The sequence below is a fragment of the Pelmatolapia mariae genome, linkage group LG8 (assembly GCF_036321145.2).
Source record: "Pelmatolapia mariae isolate MD_Pm_ZW linkage group LG8, Pm_UMD_F_2, whole genome shotgun sequence".
Taxonomy (NCBI): domain Eukaryota; kingdom Metazoa; phylum Chordata; class Actinopteri; order Cichliformes; family Cichlidae; genus Pelmatolapia; species Pelmatolapia mariae.
Genome location: NC_086234.1, coordinates 10,199,201 through 10,218,132, shown reverse-complemented (window position 1 = coordinate 10,218,132; position 18,932 = coordinate 10,199,201). Strand labels below are relative to the sequence as shown.

General features: G+C 41.6%; 1 protein-coding gene across 5 annotated transcripts in view; it reads right to left on the bottom strand.

Annotated features, from left to right (window-relative positions):
* The window catches only part of usp54b (ubiquitin specific peptidase 54b), a 58,683-nt gene that overhangs the window by 12,488 nt on the left and 27,263 nt on the right, over positions 1-18,932 (bottom strand). For all 5 annotated transcript variants that reach the window (XR_010094785.2, XM_063482773.1, XM_063482775.1 and 2 more), the window contains 12 exons: positions 16,128-16,262; positions 14,752-14,865; positions 14,533-14,615; positions 12,724-12,829; positions 9,162-9,308; positions 6,782-6,931; positions 6,030-6,222; positions 5,622-5,804; positions 5,082-5,301; positions 2,753-3,133; positions 2,543-2,670; positions 2,292-2,450 (listed from right to left, as the gene is read on the bottom strand). Coding sequence is in view for 4 of the 5 variants with exons in the window: in XM_063482773.1 (XP_063338843.1) it covers positions 2,292-2,450; positions 2,543-2,670; positions 2,753-3,133; positions 5,082-5,301; positions 5,622-5,804; positions 6,030-6,222; positions 6,782-6,931; positions 9,162-9,308; positions 12,724-12,829; positions 14,533-14,615; positions 14,752-14,865; positions 16,128-16,262 (1,999 nt within the window). In the remaining variant the exon portion in view is untranslated. The remainder of the gene's footprint in view (positions 1-2,291; positions 2,451-2,542; positions 2,671-2,752; positions 3,134-5,081; positions 5,302-5,621; positions 5,805-6,029; positions 6,223-6,781; positions 6,932-9,161; positions 9,309-12,723; positions 12,830-14,532; positions 14,616-14,751; positions 14,866-16,127; positions 16,263-18,932) is intronic.

Sequence of the window (18,932 nt, the reverse complement as noted above, 5' to 3'; positions counted from 1 at the left end):
GTTTTTAATTGCATAAACAACATTTAAGATGTTGATTTTGTGTGTGAGCGTGTTAACATTTGCTAAATAAAGAGGCTGAAAGTATGAGAAAACAAAACATTTGACTCAAGGAGCATGCTAAAGGAAAAAAGTAACTGATGTCATCTGCTTTCAGCAGAAGTTATACTATTTCCATTAACACCAAAATGCCTAATTGACATTGCTATCCACAGAGCTGCATTGCTGTTGTGGCTAAAAAGCATGTGCAAAATATAATGCTCAGACCTGATTAAAGGAACAACTGAAAGTTTTTGTGATTCTGTGTATAACAGGTAAAAATGCATGTCTGGCTAATTTCCAGTTTAATGCTGTCTCCCTGTGAAGCACTGCACCAGCACTGGGTGCTACTAGTATGGAAGTCCCATTCTGACAAGCTGCACATCTGCAGTGTGTGCTGGATCTCAGTTCAGTTTAATTCAATCTCATTTCTATAGCCCCAGATCACAACAACAATTGCCTGAATGAACTTTATATTGTAAGATAAAGACCCTGTAATAATATAGAGAAAACCCCAACAATCAGATAACCCCCTATGATCAAACACTTGGCGAAAGTAGGACGGAAGACCTCCCGTTTAACAGGAAGAAACCTCCGGCAGAACCAGGAGCAGAGAAGAAAAGCCATATGATGCGACTGCTTTGGGGTAAGGGGAGGGGGGAAAAGGGTGAAGAATGCCTAGGCTGCATCACCTGATCCAGCCCTAACTATAAGCTTTATCAATAAAGTGGATTTCCAGAAAGCAATCTTAAAACCGAAGAGGTGCAAGCAAAAGCCCAGAAATGCACAAGGAAGCAACCTTAAAGTGAAAGTTAGCTGTATTTTTACCCACGAAATGAAACTCATAAGATTTAGAATTTAATTTGGCATGATTTTTTTTTTTTTTTTTTGGCAGAAGAAATTGAAGCTTTCAAAGAAAACCAGGCATACACACGGAGAATGTGCACGCCAAAGTTAGAATCCAGAACTATCTTGCTGTGAGGGAATAATCACTAAACCAGGTGGAATTATAAAACTTTGTGATCCCACTTCATATGAGTCAGGCACCACAGTCTTCTGCTCTCCCCATGAAGCAACTCTGAGAGTCTAATATTAGAGCCTCACGTCCTGGTACATACCCAAATTTTGAAGTCCATATGCACAGTTTTTTATAGACATTTAAAGTCTCAGAGGGCATCAGTTGAGTAATTATCCCAGAGCCGATACCGATTCTCCAGAGACGGAGAAGAAATCACAGAACGTTTTGTCACAGGCCACATAGCAATACTCATAAACTCACTGTAAAATTAATGGAATGACCCTTAAAGTGTGACTCGAGTGAAAGAAAGACACAATCTAAAGCTCACACCACAACACACAGATACCCACATCATTATAGACCACACAAGAACGAAAAAGGTAGAGAAACACATTTTTGGAAGCAGAGGAATACACACACTGTAAACTCTGGAGGATAGCCAGGATATCAGAGCACTGAACTTGGATTGTGCTTGTGATTCTAAATAGGAATCACCCAGAAAGAGTTTCCCGCTCTGTGCCGGTCAGTGAACGCCCCACAGGAGTTTCCATTTTTGTAAAAACTAATCTGACAGGAATTTGTGCTCTGCTCTGTTCAGCTACACTGAACACAGCTGGAACAGCTAGATCCACACACACAAACACACACGTCCTCTGAAATAAAACACACTGAACTAATTGACGGATGAAAAAAAAAAAAAACATCAGAGAGAGACAGATGGAGAGACAGACCAACAGATGGGAACGAGGACAAAGACGAGGTCAGACAGACACATGGACGTACAAGTCACTGTGACTGTTAATCTAGACACAGGTGACCTCGAAACTGCACCAGGCAAGATTTTAGCATAAATATACATGTTATCAGCATAAAGCATAACATTTTAATACCAAAGATATATCCACCTTTTATTTTTGAAGCACAAATTGAGACATGGAACTGTCTAGATGGGCCTTTGCTACGCGGGTTTCCGCTTGGCGCAGCTTTAAATGCGATTTTGAGGGGTAAAGGTTTAAACACATTAAATTTACATAAATGGTTTCTCACTTATCAGCTGTTTTATAAGTAAATCAGTGTTGATGCGGGCAGTGAAATATCAGGAAAGATCCATTAAACATAGGCAAATGAAGCCCAAATTGCATTTCACTGGAAGTATTTCATAAGCATATAACTCCCGTACATATCCACTACCAACTTCCAGCTGCTGTTTTTCTATTTTTCCATATTTCATCCATACCCTGGTGTTGGAGCTGGTCCAGGTCCATGAACTTGCTGGGTTTGGGATTAAATCCCATGGCTGCCTCCCGCTCCGCCTCCCTTCGCTTCTGCTGCTCCTGCAGGCGGGCTCTCCTCACTACCTCCTCCTGAAGCTCGTCTAGCTCACTCCGCCCTGGGCCTGAAAACACACACACACACACAAGAAATATGGGGAATGAAAATATTAATCAATTTAAATGCATGTTGAAGAAATTAAGCAAAAACACACACCTGCATTAGTGCCACCACTCCAAGTAGGTGGGGGCAGCTCCTGCAGGATGGCACTGCTGCTCTTGGACTTAGGCACTGAACGCCATGAAGGACCTGACATCAGCACCCGTTTTTGTTGCCCCACCTCCCTGTAAACAAAGGAAAAGGGTAAACGAAAGGCATAAATGTTGATAATGCAAACACACAAATCTATATCTGTAAGTTTCCTACCTGTCGGGGCTGCTGCTGTTCCTCTCGCTGCTCTCGTAGCCACTCTCCATCCTCTGAATCAGACGTGGCTGGTGCTCCACCCCTCTCAGAGGTGGAGGGGCAGGGGGACCCATCGTCCGCCCGCTGCCCAGAGACCTGGGCTGCCCAACCAGCCCAAACCCCGCCTCCAACTCCCCAACTTCTCTGGCTTCTACTTCTTGCAATCCCAGCAGTGGAGCAGGTCCCTCTAAAGGGAGTGAGTCCTGAGGCCCTGGAGGGAGAGGTGGGCCAGGCACAGTGTTATAGCCCACAGAGGAGCCTCTCTGTCGGGTGAAGATGCTGTCAATGTTCAGCGCTTCTCTCCTGGGCCTCCAAGTTGGCCTGTAGCGGCCTCCAGAAGAACTAGAGAGCAAAGAAGAAGGATTCAATGCTGAACATGTCTACTGACTGGAAAAAATATGGTGAAATCCTATACAAATTAGTCTTCTGGTAAAAATTATTTAAAAACTGCAAAAGAAAGTAAAATTTTCTGCAGAATGCCTACTTTTGTTTATGATTCTTTTACTTAAAAGTACAACACATATAATTTTTCTTGTGTTAAATCCCAATTTCACATTGCACAAGAGATGAGAGTGAACGGTGGTTGTCAGGCCACTGATTGGTCTTTAGGCCTCTATGATTGTCACAGTTCCTCATGTCGTTAGTGGCCGTGTGTCTGCAGAACAGTAATACCTTTATTTATGTGCCCATAATTTAGGGCATGTTTTAGAGAAGATCCAAAGTGACATCTTTTCATAATATAGAGTACACTAACATACTAAAATGACCACCTTGCATTACTTTATCACCAAATTTTACAAAATACGCACTGCTAGATTCAAGCTAAGCTACAACTAACTTACTTACTGTAGCTTTCTTGCTAGCTTACATTACTGCAGGCAAATTCAAATCTCAGTGAAAATGCTACTTGGCTAGCTTGACAAATTACCTGCTAATGTGAGCCGTGATACTAACTTGTCTATAATGTTTTGATTTCATCCAACAATAAATCTTGCAAAGGTGTATAACTGAAAATGTTTCTTCAAAGAACTAGCCCAGAGTGATGCAAGGCAGGGGCAGTTAGTCAGCTAGCTGTAACTCAGCTAAACAGTCTGGTGATATATCTCAATAGTGAGGTTACGGACTTTGATTGAGAAGCCAAAGCAATCAAACCAAGCACAAGTCTGTATGATATCAACCTTATCTTAACAAAAGCACATTTTATTCATATTGTCACTACTGGAAAAATTAAATAGAAACAGCAACATTTCTGATTGGTGGAGGTGGCTGTTACCAAGAAAATCTGATTTCAGTCAGGAGTGAAGGACTGTAACATGTTGCTAATGAGGCTATACTTTGTTACATACACATCACAAAATACAAAATATATTCCAACCTTTTATTATACACCAGTATGATAATGAAACCTATTAAATTCAAGAAGGTTGAAATTCCTTTGTTGTGGAAACTAGATTTACATAGGATTGCTGGATGAGAAGTTTAAATGTAATTATGTAAACAGTCTTGCACTTTTAGCCTTTTTTTGTTTTTTTATTTTTTGGTTTTTTTTTTGTCGTTTTATCCAAATCAAATCTTTTTATGGTCACGACTCACCTCACAACTGTTTGGCTTGGCTCAGGACTGAAAACTCGTTATATGAGGAAATCTCCACTGACATTTCACAAATGCCATTTCAGAAATAAATTGAAAATTCACTTTCAGAACCAGAACTCTTAAAAAAGTGGGCATTCACAACCTTTGAGCATGTGCCCCACAATAGGATGCTAACTACAGTTCACTTAACAGCCACGATTCTTGTGATATTGTGCTTTTTTTTTTCTTTAAGCTGTGTTGTGTTATTATCTCAAACTTTCACTTAAAGATCAGAAGGAACAGACTGCTGTGTGTCTCACAGTGTGCAGAGCTGTTATGAACTCAAAGCGAGGAATCTGAGATTTTTCCTCATCTGGATTTTTTTCTAACAGGCTGAAGGGCAGCGTATTAACTTTTCAATTCAATCTGGGTTACAGTGTTGAAATATATATATATATATATATATATATATATATATATATATATGTGTGTGTGTGTATATATATATATATATATATATATATACACACACATTATAGTTGTATTGAATGAGTAGCCTAACAACATGAAAATAAGCTCCATATCTAATAAGCACTTCTACTTTTTCCCCTGAAGAGATGTGAGTATTTACGTGTGATTTGAAGAAGGCATTACCGTGAAATATTTTCATCTTGCTTTCACCTAATTCTACAGCCGATGTGTACGAGTGCTGCAGTACCTGGACTTGCTCTCACTGCTAGTGCTCTCATCCTCCCAGTGGGGACCCCCAATCCCCCCCTCACAGCCCCCAACTCCGGAAGAAGAGGAGGAGGACAGAGGACGGGAGGAAGAGGAAGAGGAGGTCAGAGGCCTGCGGGAGGAGAGGAGGAAGACAGCCGTCTCCTTGTACTCCTGCAGCGGAGGAGAGGGAGGGCGGGGAGGACCCTCCACTGCTGACTCTGAACACGGGAGAAAAGGAAGAGAAAATAAATCCAATAACATTTTTATTTATCCCACAGGGGGCAATTATGCAGGCAGCAGTGCAAATAAATGTGAGAGTAACCACTAACGAGGCGCATAACCTGAAGACTCTGCAGAACCCATTTCACTTCACCGAAACTTGAAAACGCATAACTGTTTGCTCTTAACTATATCAACAATGATACTTTCTGCATCTCCCTGAAAACACTTGAGTATTTGCTGTTATTTTTTAAACCACTGACTGAAGGTGCAACTGCATTTTTTTTAAGCGGAAGAACATTTGGACCAGCAGCATTACCTCCAGCGTCAGCACCAAGCGGCGGTGTGCCAGTGTCGTAATTACAGACCACTGTGGTCTGGGATTCACTGGAGAGGTGGCTGCCTGTAGACTGGTGGAGGGATCGGCTGCGAGAACCTCGGTGACTCGAGCTGTCTGTCGAAGAGTCCGTACGAGTATCGCTGGATATGGATGGCTCCCGACCTGTAGGAGAAAAGAGAAAGAGAGGTGACCTTTTAGGTAATCCTGTATGCGCATATGTTTCCAGTTAAAGGCATGATAATACTATAGCACAGGCTCTGCAGTATGCAGAGGCAGATTATAGGGTTGAAGGTCAGAGCTTTAAAGCTATAACCCCGCATGTTCTCAAATGATAAAGACAGATCAACCCGATCTGATATTTAGCAGAGTGTATCATCTTTGCTGTACCAGAGTCTTCACTGTCGTAACCAGCCTTGCTGCTGCAGTGCTGGAGCTCCAGCTGCGGGTTGGAGCTGGTACAGGGGTTTGGGCTCTCCTGCAGTAACACCGGCGTCCCACGGGGGTCAGCGTAGAGCAGCAGCAGGGGCTGATAGTGGCCTTTGATACAGCGAGACACTACGTCCTTCCACTTAGGGCCGATCTGGAGATGCAGAGCACACACACAAAACCCCACACAAATAAATATATTTATATAAGCACACACACATAAAAAGGAAGTATAACTATCTGTTTTAGGATATAACGCTACTCATATTCCTCTAAAAGTAGAAGGTCAAATACACTTTGTGCTGCTGTCTTCATTGATATCATATTATCTCAGTCAATAACCCTCATTGTGAACTATGACTGATAGTCTAGGACACGTACATGCACACAAGTTCCTTCTGTTATTTCTGCTGAGTATTCATGAGGATTTTTTTAGCCTTTAAGAAAAGGACTCACACTTAAATTACATAAATAATATGAACACAGTTCTTGCACTGAGATTTAAGCGCATAGATTTAAACAAAGACAGGGATTAAACCTTTAACACATAATCAATCTAAAGCTGCCACTACTGCAAAAGACCTGACTGTGCAGCACTTAAACTAACATACAGCACAGCTCCTGTCATTCCTGCTCTCACAGGCACAAGAGAAGATGCAGCAGATGCTCCTCGTGTTGCAGCATGCAGACTCGGGACTCAAACTACGTCTCACCTCTTTGACGTGGGCGTCGTCGAAGTACATCCACTTGCGTATCTTGGTCTGGAAGAAGAAGGTGGAGTAGTGCTTGCCATAGTAGCACACCATGCCCACCAAGTAGAGCTCCGCCTGGCGAGCCCTCTCCTCTGTCACACGGTAGAACAACTACAGAGAGAGAGAGATAGGAGGGAGGGGGAGGAGACAAGAAGGGAGGGGGGCATGCAGGGGAGAGGTGTGCGGTATAGGAGAGAGAGGGAGAGAGAGAGACAGAAGAGTTCGTTAATGTGAATACAAGCACATTTTTGCTCACCTAGTATATGCTGTATGCAGTAATTCTTCACTCTCCTCACTTTCCTCTGCTTGCGAACCGCACACAAACCTACAGTGCTGCATACACGCCGCAGTTTTTCAAGCGGAAATGATGCACGGCTCTCACACTCATCTTTTAGTAAGGTCACTTGCTCCAGATGATACTGCTAGTAACATGCACAGACAAAGGCAATGTATTGATAGCCATATGTATAATTCTAGCCATTGTGCTTTGATGAACCATATATCTCCATGATTCAACATAATAAGCTAGAATAAATCTAGTCCTGCAACCAGCAAATGCTTTCATTATTTATTATTTTGAAATCTTTAAAGAATCAGAAAATACATCTTAACAAGTTTGCACAACCACAACTCTTTTGTCCAGCCAACAGCCCATAAATCTGCAGATAAACAACGAAGATCTGTATTAATTCCTTTTAAATTTACCAGCTGATTTACAGTTAACTGAATATAAAGTTTGGTTTACTGCAGCAGCAGCACTACAGTTATCTAATCTGAGGAGAAACAGGACATAAAAGTGTAAAAAAGGGGGATGGGTAAGATACAGAAAAACAGCAAGTGAAAGTAACTGTGGAGGCAAATGCACACACTTTTAATAGCTAAACACAATTTGGAAAATTCAATAGGTAACACCTCAGATTTTCTTATTCAACAGCTTGTTTTTTTTTCCTCACAGCTGCAGGATGAAAACAAGAGACAGAGCAGCAGGCGGAGACAGAAGATAGAGGGAAAAACTTGAGTCACTGTAACACATATTCATATTCACTAATCCATTATTCATGGATATCACTTCGGAATGCGGCTGGAGATGTAACAGGGGCATTAAAATGCATCAACATTACTCAGTCATGACGCCGACTATCAGAGGTCGAACACGTGTGTGTGTGTGTGTGTGTGTGTGTGTGTGTGTGTGTGTGTGTGTGTGCGTGTGTGTGTGTGAGAGAGGTGTAAAAGCTGCAGCTGTAAATGGAGAAGTAGCGTTCTGAGCTCTTTATAAGAAAATTGAAAGTCTGGAAGATTATGTTGTATCTGCACAGAATTTGTTGTTTTGTCATGCTGAACTTGCACATTATTGCAAGTTATTGTGTATTTGTTTACACACACACACTGAAAATACATATACATCCATGCATGTGCTTGTGTCGGACAGTTTGCATGTGCTGAAAAATAATTTATGCATGTGCTTACATCTAGCAGAAAGCAGTTTGCTGTAGATCAAATTACAAATTACTACTCTTGGTCCGGAAATCTAGGAATCTACTGTATTCTGATTTTTCACACCCTGGACCCTATTCACTTTTATAACAACTCTCCAAAAGGTATGAGATATGCATAAATGTTTTGTTTATAGAAAAAACTAGGACTAGTAGACTGTGATGCATTTTCTCTTAAACAAAAGAGAGAAACAAATTTCAGTGTATGATTGTCAGGCTTGCGCTCTGGAGCATTGCCACTAATCTACCATGAACCCTTACTTGAAAGGACAGAAAACCAAAAAACTCCAGCACTCCTGCAAAACATTAGCATGCAAAAACACTTGGTATGCCAGTATGCATCCACTGTTAGCAAGAGATTACAATTATTTGGCTCTAAGCGTTTAAAAACATGCAAATTTTGCATGTTGGTGGCACTACAGTAAAAGTGAGTTTTGTTTGTTTGTTTTTAATTGGAATCAGTTCGAGACAACCCAGCAAAAAAAAAGGTTGAATTTACTGGTCCTTGAAAATTTCAACAAATTTAATCTTAGACGTTTCCATTGTTCTGCAAAAACCCCAACAAATTTTCACCTTCACTTCAATAAAATTCAAGTATTTATGAGTATTTTTACAGACCCTGACTGGTTTTAAAATTAGTCTTGAAAAGGCCCAGGGGCGTCTGGTGCTTGCTGGGAGTTAACAGCCCTTCTGATTCACATGTACACACTGCACACAAAGCTATTTTAGCCAATGAATATTAGGGGAATGTCTTTGTATTTATGTCAGTTTGGGCTCAGCTGCTTGCATAGAAACGCCTGATATACGCTAATTTTGTTCAAATGAGTGTATAATGTGCGGTCGCTTACATCTCCCAGACGCAAGCAGGTTCCCAGGCTGTGTATGACATCCTCTGCTAGGTCAGAGTGGTCTGAATCCCACACCAGCCCGATGGACACAATCTCCGGTGAGTTCATCAGCACCCGGCGGATACGCAATACCTCCCCACAGTTACTCTGTGAGAGAGAAAGGACGAGAGGAGGTTAACAAACAAAAAAAAGAGTGCGTGATTAAACAGCTTTATTCATCATGTGTGATGAGGCTACAGAGTGTGCACATCACTAAAGCCATCCCTTTTATTTGGCAGTAATGAAGACGCACACACATGGAAAACCTGAACAGTAGGAGCGTGAGGGACAGAGACAAAAGGCAGAGAGCTGATGAAAGGACTGTAAGAGAGAACGACAGAGGAAGAAGTGCTGTGCTGAGTTGTATTTGTCCCTTGGGCCTTCTGTTGAGTTCAGAACCGTGTGTTCTGAATCCTTCCTTTGAGTCATGACCCACCACAGAGCTGGTGCACACAGATACACACACAAACGTACACACATGTACACACGCAAGCATGCACGCAGTGCTGGCAGCGCGGGCTCGGAAACAGCCTGAGAACACCCTGGCAACCAGACACTTTGCCAAACACAGCACTCGCACACATAAGCACAATCGCACACAGAACTCTCCCTTTGTGGGCGGCGGGCCGTCTTGCACTGGCACCAGAAATGGCAGGAAGGTATTTTGCCAGGGTCTGCTTCTCAATTCTCAGAAAGGGACACAAACACAAGCCAGGGAGCAGCAGCCAACCAGCACAGCGATGAGACACGAGGCTATCTGTATGCTTAGGACACATGGATGGGACACACAGCTTCAGTTAGCCCTCAGCGCTGAGGGGAACAGCCGCTGACAACATCATTCATCAAACGGTTGTGCAAACAGATTCGCTCTGCTTCATAATACAGCATTGATCGGTGCAGCCTCATCGTTGAAGTTTATTTGCAAAGATTTTTTTTCCCCACCATTCTTTTTCTTTTTTTAATCACTGTGGCCATGCAGACCTTTCCAAGACACGGAGAGTTATATAACAGGGCTGCTGGTCAAATGATACTGTAGGATCGCAGTATGCTGATTGTGGCATTCTTCAGATTAAAATGACACAACGCTTGTTGTTGTTGCTTCCTGACAAATCTAAGAGCAGCGGAATGAAAATGCTATCTCATCTTTAATAATGGAGTCACTGAAGAGATTGTTCATGGAGGATTGATAAACGCCTAAACCACCACAGCTGATGAGAGAGGCTGTAAACAAGCCAACAGTTTAGCTAGATTATGTAAACCGCTTTATTATATCAATAAGGATCACAGCCAAAACTACAAAAATCAAACACGCAGGCCCATTTCACAAGTCATTTGTCACCACCATGGTCACTGACTGCATATAATAAATGTATCATTATAGATAATGGATATATGAAGCCATAAATCTATGATCACTTATATGCATGCATTTGAATCCTGCACAGCCAGCAGCAGCCAAGTACGTTAAATAATAATTCACATTTTTTTCTTTCATTACATTGGATAGTGACGTGTCTTATTTTTTCCACCAAATGAACAATTACAGTAACTATAGTAATAGATTACTTTGATGGGGTAACATAGCGATGCACTGCCCACGGTGTGTAAAGTTGTTTAAATCAGCTGCAATATAAAAAAAACTGCAGTCTAATTCTGGCTGGTTCTGAAGAAACTTGGTTACTAGTAAAAGTTTAAATGTAATATCTTTTAGTGACGCATCATAGGTTTATTACAACACAAAAATATAGTTTGAATTTGGCACCCAGGCTGGCATCCAGGATGGGTGTCATGCAAATATGTTACATAAACATTGGGGAGCGGGTGGCATGGAGGTGGGGTGGTTAGCACGCAACACCACACCACATAGATACTCCATCGTTCTCCCACAAGTCAAAGACATGCACGGGATTACGCTAAGTGGTGACTGCAATTTGGCTGCCGGTGTGAATGTGACAAATTGGCGACCTGTCCTGGATGGACCGTGCCTCACGCCCTGTAACAACTGGGATAGGCTCCAGCCCCCCTGTGACCCTGAACTGGATAAGTGGAAGAAAATGGATGGATAAAATTGGGGCATAATAAGTAAACAGCCCTCCCGTGGGTGGATGCTGAGGTGGTGGAAGGGTTGAAAATAGCAGGCAGGGATGCCAAGCAACAGCACTAGTACATCGGAGGGGAAGATAAGAATTTCTGCAGCTTAAATAGTGCATTTATGTTATATGTGCTCTGAATTAAATCACAGTATACACTCTGTAAGTCTTATAAGACCTAAATGTTTCATATAGATATATACACACCATTCCCTACTCAAAAAACATGAACGGGAGCACTGAGTAAATCCTATGAGTAAATAGCGTGTCACATTAAAAGACTACATATAAAACATGAACATTTTTATTTTTTGTCACATGTCACAGTGATCCAGTATAATGTTTACATTTTGATGAACATCTGAAGAGCTAAAACGCTGATCAGCTGATCTACATATTCACTTCATTGCACTGATATTAGTTCATACCTCGCCAAATTTCAAATCGCCTGTGCAAAACTTTGCCATCAATCACATTATCCAGTCTTCGCACTGTCCTATCTTCAATCTCACACCTACAGTATCATCCAGCAGCCTCGCTTCCATCCAAATACCATCACTTTGTTTGAGCAAAGCCCAAGGTGGTATTAACAAAAGATCAGCGCTGCAAGTGATGGAAGATAAACACAGACAGGTTGTGTGTCTCCCGTGGGACTGCGCACACAATGCCAACGTTTACCGTGGTTAAAGAAACGCTGGGTGTGTGTTAGTGTGGCTGCAGCAGTGGAAGTGGTGATTGTGCTGTGTGACGAGAGGGGCAGCTGCTCGCCCGTGCCCAGAGAGGAGGCTCTTTGTACAGATACTTGGGCAGACAGAGGTGGGTGTTTGTGGCCAAACTGGATCTATTCAGCAGCAGCACTTCCCCATGTGGCATCGCAACACACAAACCTGCAGAACAAAGGAATCATTGAAAATTCCTCTGTTCACGTACGCCATTCTTTCTCTTCCCGTTATTGCTTTTACAGTTTGCATTTCGTGCACGGCTCTTACTCCAAAAACACTCCGTCTTCATGTATAATTTCAAACCGATCTTCCTCTGAACAACCAAACACAGTTTTCTCCCGCAAGAAGAAGCTGATGATTGCCATCATTTACCGTACGGGAGGTCGACGAGGACAACTTGGAAAATGCTTCCCGTAATAGAAAGTGAGGAGAAAAACGGGAAAAAAATGCAAATGAGCCGCTGATTATGTAACACAGACCCGCCGTAGAGAGGAGGAAAAATAACAAAGAAATGATGAAACAAGTGCAAATTATATTTTCAGAATGTGATTTTCACCCTGCTTTAGTTTCCTGATTACATTCTTCTCTTGATAAAAGGGAAGCAAAGAACTTGAGCGTGGAAGGGCACAAAACGAAATGCACGTTGTCTGTGCACGTTGAAAGGAGTGCACATGCGTCATGCAAAAGTGTCCTGTGTGTGCACGCTCTCACGGGGCAGTTGCGTAGGTCTCCCATGTTGCTGGCGTTGCGGAGCAGTTCTCCAAACATGTCCGGCGTGGGTTTCTCTCTGCACTCCAGCATCCTCACTGCCTGGTTACTGCAGCATTGGATACACACACAAAATAAAATCAGACACCCGGTGAGTGAATGCATCCCAGAGTTAGACCAAAAAGAAGGAAAACTTGATAAGTTTGTTTGTTTCTTTCTCTGCATTTAGATACCGATGCTGGTAATGAAAAATCCCTCTACAGTGGGTAACTTAGCACTCATTAGGCAAATGTGCAACACACTATACTACGAAGCCAAATGAAATTTACTGCAGTATTTCTCTCACTTCACAAACGTTATATTCTTTAAATGAAAAAATAATAAATAAGAAAAAGATGTAGATTATATAGACAGGCATGTCAGCTGTGAAAAAAACCTTTTAAGTCTGAGAAAATTTCTAAACCCTGTCTGACTGATGCTGATCTTTGACCCCGCTGTAGTAATTGAGCATTAACCATATATCAGCATTACTGTTGAAGAAGTTCTTCTACAATTATCCACTCAGAAAGCTTTACTTGTGGACCATAAATGTATTTTTTCTCTGACAATCTCCTTCACTAAAGCATAAAGCAATGACACTTACTAATACTAAGCTCTGTTTATCCCTTTTAAGTACAATTGTCCTCTGAAGGACAAGCTCAAATATACGTTATAATTCTCTGTGAATACAAAACAAACTTTACAAATCTGTCTCAGGCTTGGTACCATGTATGGGATAATGCGTGCATTTATTCAGCATTGTGCTTTTGTTTTTGTTTGTTTGGTTGTTGCTTTTTCTAGCGACATATTCCTTTCCTTTCCTTTCCTTTAAGAATAACAATTTTAAAAACCTGTCCTCCTCCCAGCCCTTCTCCTCGCCTCCTCTCACCTCTTCCATTAGCCTGAAATGAACTCAACCTCTTCTCTGTACACTCTCTCACTCGATTTCAACCCCTTGCTCAACCTCTCCTCTTCAGATACAGTCAGATGAAGAATCTAAGAAAGCAGAAAATACAACGACAACAACACACCGGCCGGGTACACTCTTGCACCGTGTGCTTGAACCACGCATTTGTTTTCTCTTTTTGGTGCCCTCTGATTATCTTACTCATGCTGACTTTTGCATATTTGGTTATCTAGACTGTAAACAACAGGCTTCACTAAGGGTAAAAATAGCTTGGCAGTGTTCACAGGCACAAACAGAGAGCAGTGGTACCTCTGTGCCCCACAACTACTTTGACATAGAGTGTTTATTTGTACTTTTGCCCCCTCCCGGCCATTCATTCCTCTATTTCCTCGGCTGTGTTTCATTTCCAAACGGGATATAGGAGGATCTGTCCTCTTATTTCCGTCTTGTTTGGCCTTTCCGGGGCCCTCACTTCCACTTATAGATTTATGTCAGCCCCTGGGTCCGCTAAATCAAACACCTGATTGATTACTTTCCCTGCTCCTTATTTCATTGACTCGGCAGATGTGCGGCTTCTTTTGGAGTACGCACACATCCTGCATGTGTATTTGCCAACACAACATCATCTACCTGTACATGGGGGAATCGTTTTGCACATCCTCACCTGCCCCTGCACGAAGATACACGTGTGTTGACGTAATGTGTGATTGCCACTCACGGTTCAGTAAGGGACCCGTGCAGGGAAGTAGGGAACACGTTGTACCTTCCTTTACTGCCACCTCGCCACAGCTTGCTGCCAGATTTACTGCAGTGTGTGTAGGTGTGTCTGTGTGTGTTTAGGTGTGTAGGTGTGCGTCTTGTCTTACCACAGGGATGTAGTGGAGATATAATGAACCATCTGAATGAAGGGCAGGGGGTCTGATGTGGCTCCACAGCTGTTACACACACACTGGAAACGAAAAGCATTCTGAGGTTCATACCAAGACGTCGCGCTCATGTTGTTTGGACGGTTTAATTAATGCATTCAAAAAATTGAAAGATGTAGCAGCTCTTTGAGGGGGCAGAAGGGACAAACATCCCCTTACCTGTTCGAACAGAGTCATGGCAAACTTCTGGTGTGGAATACAGTGTTTTGCTGTGCAGATGTCCTCTCTACTCTCTGCGCTGATGTGGAAGTGGATTCGCATCAGGAGGTTCTCCTGAGAAACACGTGGGAAAGACATCAGTTAATGTGTGTGTGGTATGTACGGGAATATGGTCGGTTATAGTGTGCGTGCGTGCACGAGCACGTGTTTGATCGCTCCTCTCTGTTGGTGCTCTTGTTAATCTGACCGTGGGAGCTGCATCTATATTTCATAAGAAGCCGACGGATTCCCTGACTGAACACATTTACTACCAATCGATCAGACACCGCCTCTCAGGCACACACATAAAACGCACACGAAGAAAGAGAGAGGCACAAAAGTGGCGAAAAGAAAGCAACAAGAGGGTTTGAAAAGAAGAACGCGCCGAGGAAGTGAAGTAACAGAACCTGTGACTGGAGTGTCACCACAATATTTTAGCATCCGCTCCACGTAGACTTCAAATATTTTGGAAAGATCAATCATGTACTGTACCATTTCATGAACCCGATCGAGAGTGATTGCTGGAGGTTGCTGGCCGTCCCTAGGTGTACTATTCTGAACCAAGACCTCCTTGTAATTGTTTTGTTTGCTAGCACACAGTTTGAAGACTGCAAACACCTGCGAACTACTTACCAACTGTGAAACCAGAAAAAAACAGAAAGGGAGAACATTAAATTAAATTTGTGCCTCTAGAATCGTGTTGGCTGCAGCACTGAGGGACAACATTCACACTGAAGATGAACATTCTCAGTTTCCAGTTGCACATCTTCAAGTTACACTGCCACAGTAGACCAACTGTGGTTACTGTGGGGAATGCACGTTTTTCCCTAGCGACTGAAAGTTGCCAGGGGATGTTTTAAATTATTATGTTTTCTTCAGCTATCAGAAAGGAGTAATGATTTTATATTTTGGTCAGATTGTTGGCCAACAGAATAAGATAGCTGTTTAAGTTTAGTTGCAGAGCTCCTGAAAGGGCACTCAGGGGAGATGGTGTGTTTTCCCATTAAGTTCAATGTTTTTCGTAAGCTTGAAGATACATCGGATGAGATGACAAGGAATCCCTCACAGCATAACAGTGTAACAACCCAACAGGCACCGGCGGTGGAGTCACAAACACAGAGAGTCTAAACAAAAAGTGAACACTCCACGCTTGTCAAAAGACATATTTCTTTGAGGCTGCTGTGCTCGATATCTCCTCTCCCCTGAAGGCTTCTGACTGCAGTAAAGATGTGGGAGTTCCTCAAACACTCGCTCAGATCAGCCTTTAGGCATCCCCTCACCTCTCTTATTTATGTGTGCAGGTGTGTGTGTACGGATAAATGTTGTCGCAGACTCACAAAGCACTCAGCAGCGTCGTCCATGATGCCCAGCTGAAAGCGCTGTTCGTCCTGGAAAGTCTTGGCCAGAGCGCTCCGCAGTGCATCTGATGGCAAGACGCGCTCACTGCTGAACTGGAACTGAGCAAAGATACTCTGCAAACAGAAAGACATCCACGAATCTGTTAATTTTTTTTTCTTTTCCTCAAAGATCCATTACTTTACTTTTTTACAGAGCAGATCAAAAACCTCTAAACACAGCTGCCCTGTAAAGAGGAACCATGTTCTGTCAAATGACCCATAAAACAAAGAAACACACAAACAAAGCTAGTTGTCATCTTGTCAGGGACAAAAGTGCTGCACAACAAAGTCCGAGTGGACTAAAACAAACGGCACAGCTGGCCTCGATATCAGAGAGTATCAATAATAAATGGCATTTGTAGTGCACTTTTCTCTGACAAAAACAGCTCTGAGAGTGCTTTGGAGCCGTAAAACAGAAACCAAATCAAACTGTTGCAGGAGGCTCGGAGAAAAAGCTAGGCCACTGAAGTGTGTTTTGAGGGCAGCGATCAGAGTGGAAGGGAGGATCAGTCATTTTGAAGAGGAAGAAGATGGCAATGTTTACGTTCGTGCAGGTGTAGCAGGTGTTAAGTGTTAAAATTGTGTCTCTCTTTATCATCATGCAACATCTCAGACTTTAGATGGTGAGCCACTGGAGAGTCCTGATCCCCTGATTTAGGCATTATACTATTCTTCTTCTAACTGTGCAGCTCCCTTTTTAAATACATTTGGAAAATTAACTGCTGGGAAAAACTGATAAAGTGTTTCTAATTTCTTTATAAATATTCCAGGTAAATAATTCCTGCCACAATATCATAATTCTGTATTTTTTGATCAGATTAATTTTAACAGGATTATTTAATACAATTAATAATTGATGTTTTTGGCATCAAATTTGTGCATTAAATTCAATAAAATTCATCTGAAAACCAAAGAATCGGCTGTAAACTGAACTGAAGATGCCGAGCCTGGCGGGGGCTGTATTTTGGCTTTTAGGAAGTCATTAGCCACCGCTGTGAAGGAGAGAGGTGTGCTGTGTTTATAACACAGAGTAAGGCGAGAGAATAACTGCACAAAGCAGTAACATTGATCATCTTGTCATTTTGGAATTTTCGGAAGCCTAACTTGTATCTGAAAATAAAATTAGATTAATGGCACAAACCTTATTACCTTATTTGGTCAGCTCATTTTTGTAAAATTGCCTGTTTGACTTAAATACCTTAAATCCTAGATGGGATTGTGAAATTTCAGCCAAGTTTTAGTGGTTGACAGGTTCGCTCCGATAAAATTGAAAGCTCTATATATCCAGAAATAATTCCACATACAGAATATTTGTTTTAATATTTTGGTAATATAATATGTGATAATATATATATACATATATATATATATATATATATATATATATATATATATATATATATATATATATATATATATATATATACATATATACATATATACATATATATATACACATATATACATATATACATATATATATACACATATATATATATATATATATATCTATATATATATACATAAATAGATATATATATAGATATATATATATATATTTGAGTAATTTTGTAAATATTAGTGTAAAAATAATAGCGCTGCACTTACTTGGGTCCCAAGCAATACACCTGCTAAGGTTGAATTAGATTAAATTAAGGGATTAGATGAACAATTGTCAATTCAATTTCCATTCAATTTAATTGATATAGCACTAAATCACAACAGATGCCTCAAGGTGCTTTATGTTGTAAGGTAAAGACCCCACATTAACACAAACAAAACAGAGAAAAACTTAACAGTCATATGACCCACTGTGAGCAAGCACTTTGGCGAAAGCGGGAAGGAAAAAGTCCCTTTTAACAGGAAGAAACCTCCAGCACAACCAGGCCCAGGGAGGGGCCTGAGACAGTTGTAAATAGTGGCAGTAGCTGCAGAAAAAGTAGTGGCACAAGAAAACGCAGTCTGAAGCTTAAGCGTAGTGATGTAGGTCTTAACACAAGCACTTCACCCAGTATTGAGTTCAAGCAGAGGCACCGAGAGCAACTTTTGACTGAAGCTGGACGAAGGAGAGCTGCAGTGTCCAAAGAGGGAGAGATAAAAGCATGGATGGACTTCCTCCAGACTGCCAACGGATAAAAATGACCTAATTTTTTGATGGTAAAAAATCTCAGTAGGGGGAAAGAAAAAAAAAAAAAAGCAAAACCGAGCAACTATTTTTGACCAACACTAAAACAGCCCAAAACAGAAATAAACATAAGTCGCTCTGACGTGTCGGAGCAGTGGTTGGTGCTCTGCTGGTTTCCGTCCCAGTGGTATTTCAGTCACTGATTAGATGGCTGCGCTGAAACGCAGCGGGTGCTCTGTGTCTGGAGGACTTAGAAACAAAAAATAAAATGAAAAATATTCTAACAAAGTCACAGTTCATCAGCATCCATGTGCCATGATTATGTCCACATTGGTTCCATTTTTGTTTGGTATACAGAAATATAAGATCACAGTTAATTTATCTTAAACACCAGCAAGTATTCCTATTTTGTGAATGTTTTTCCATCTATCCTCAGATTACTGAATCAGTGCAGATAAATACTCGAATTGTTACATGTGATAAATTGCACTATGGTAAAGGTTTTTTATTCGCATTCAACAAATGCTTATCTAGTTCAGGGTCCAGGGTGTGCTGGAGCCTAACCAAGCTGACAGGCAGGCTCCAGCTTGAACAGGTCGCCAGTCTGTTGCAGGGCTAAA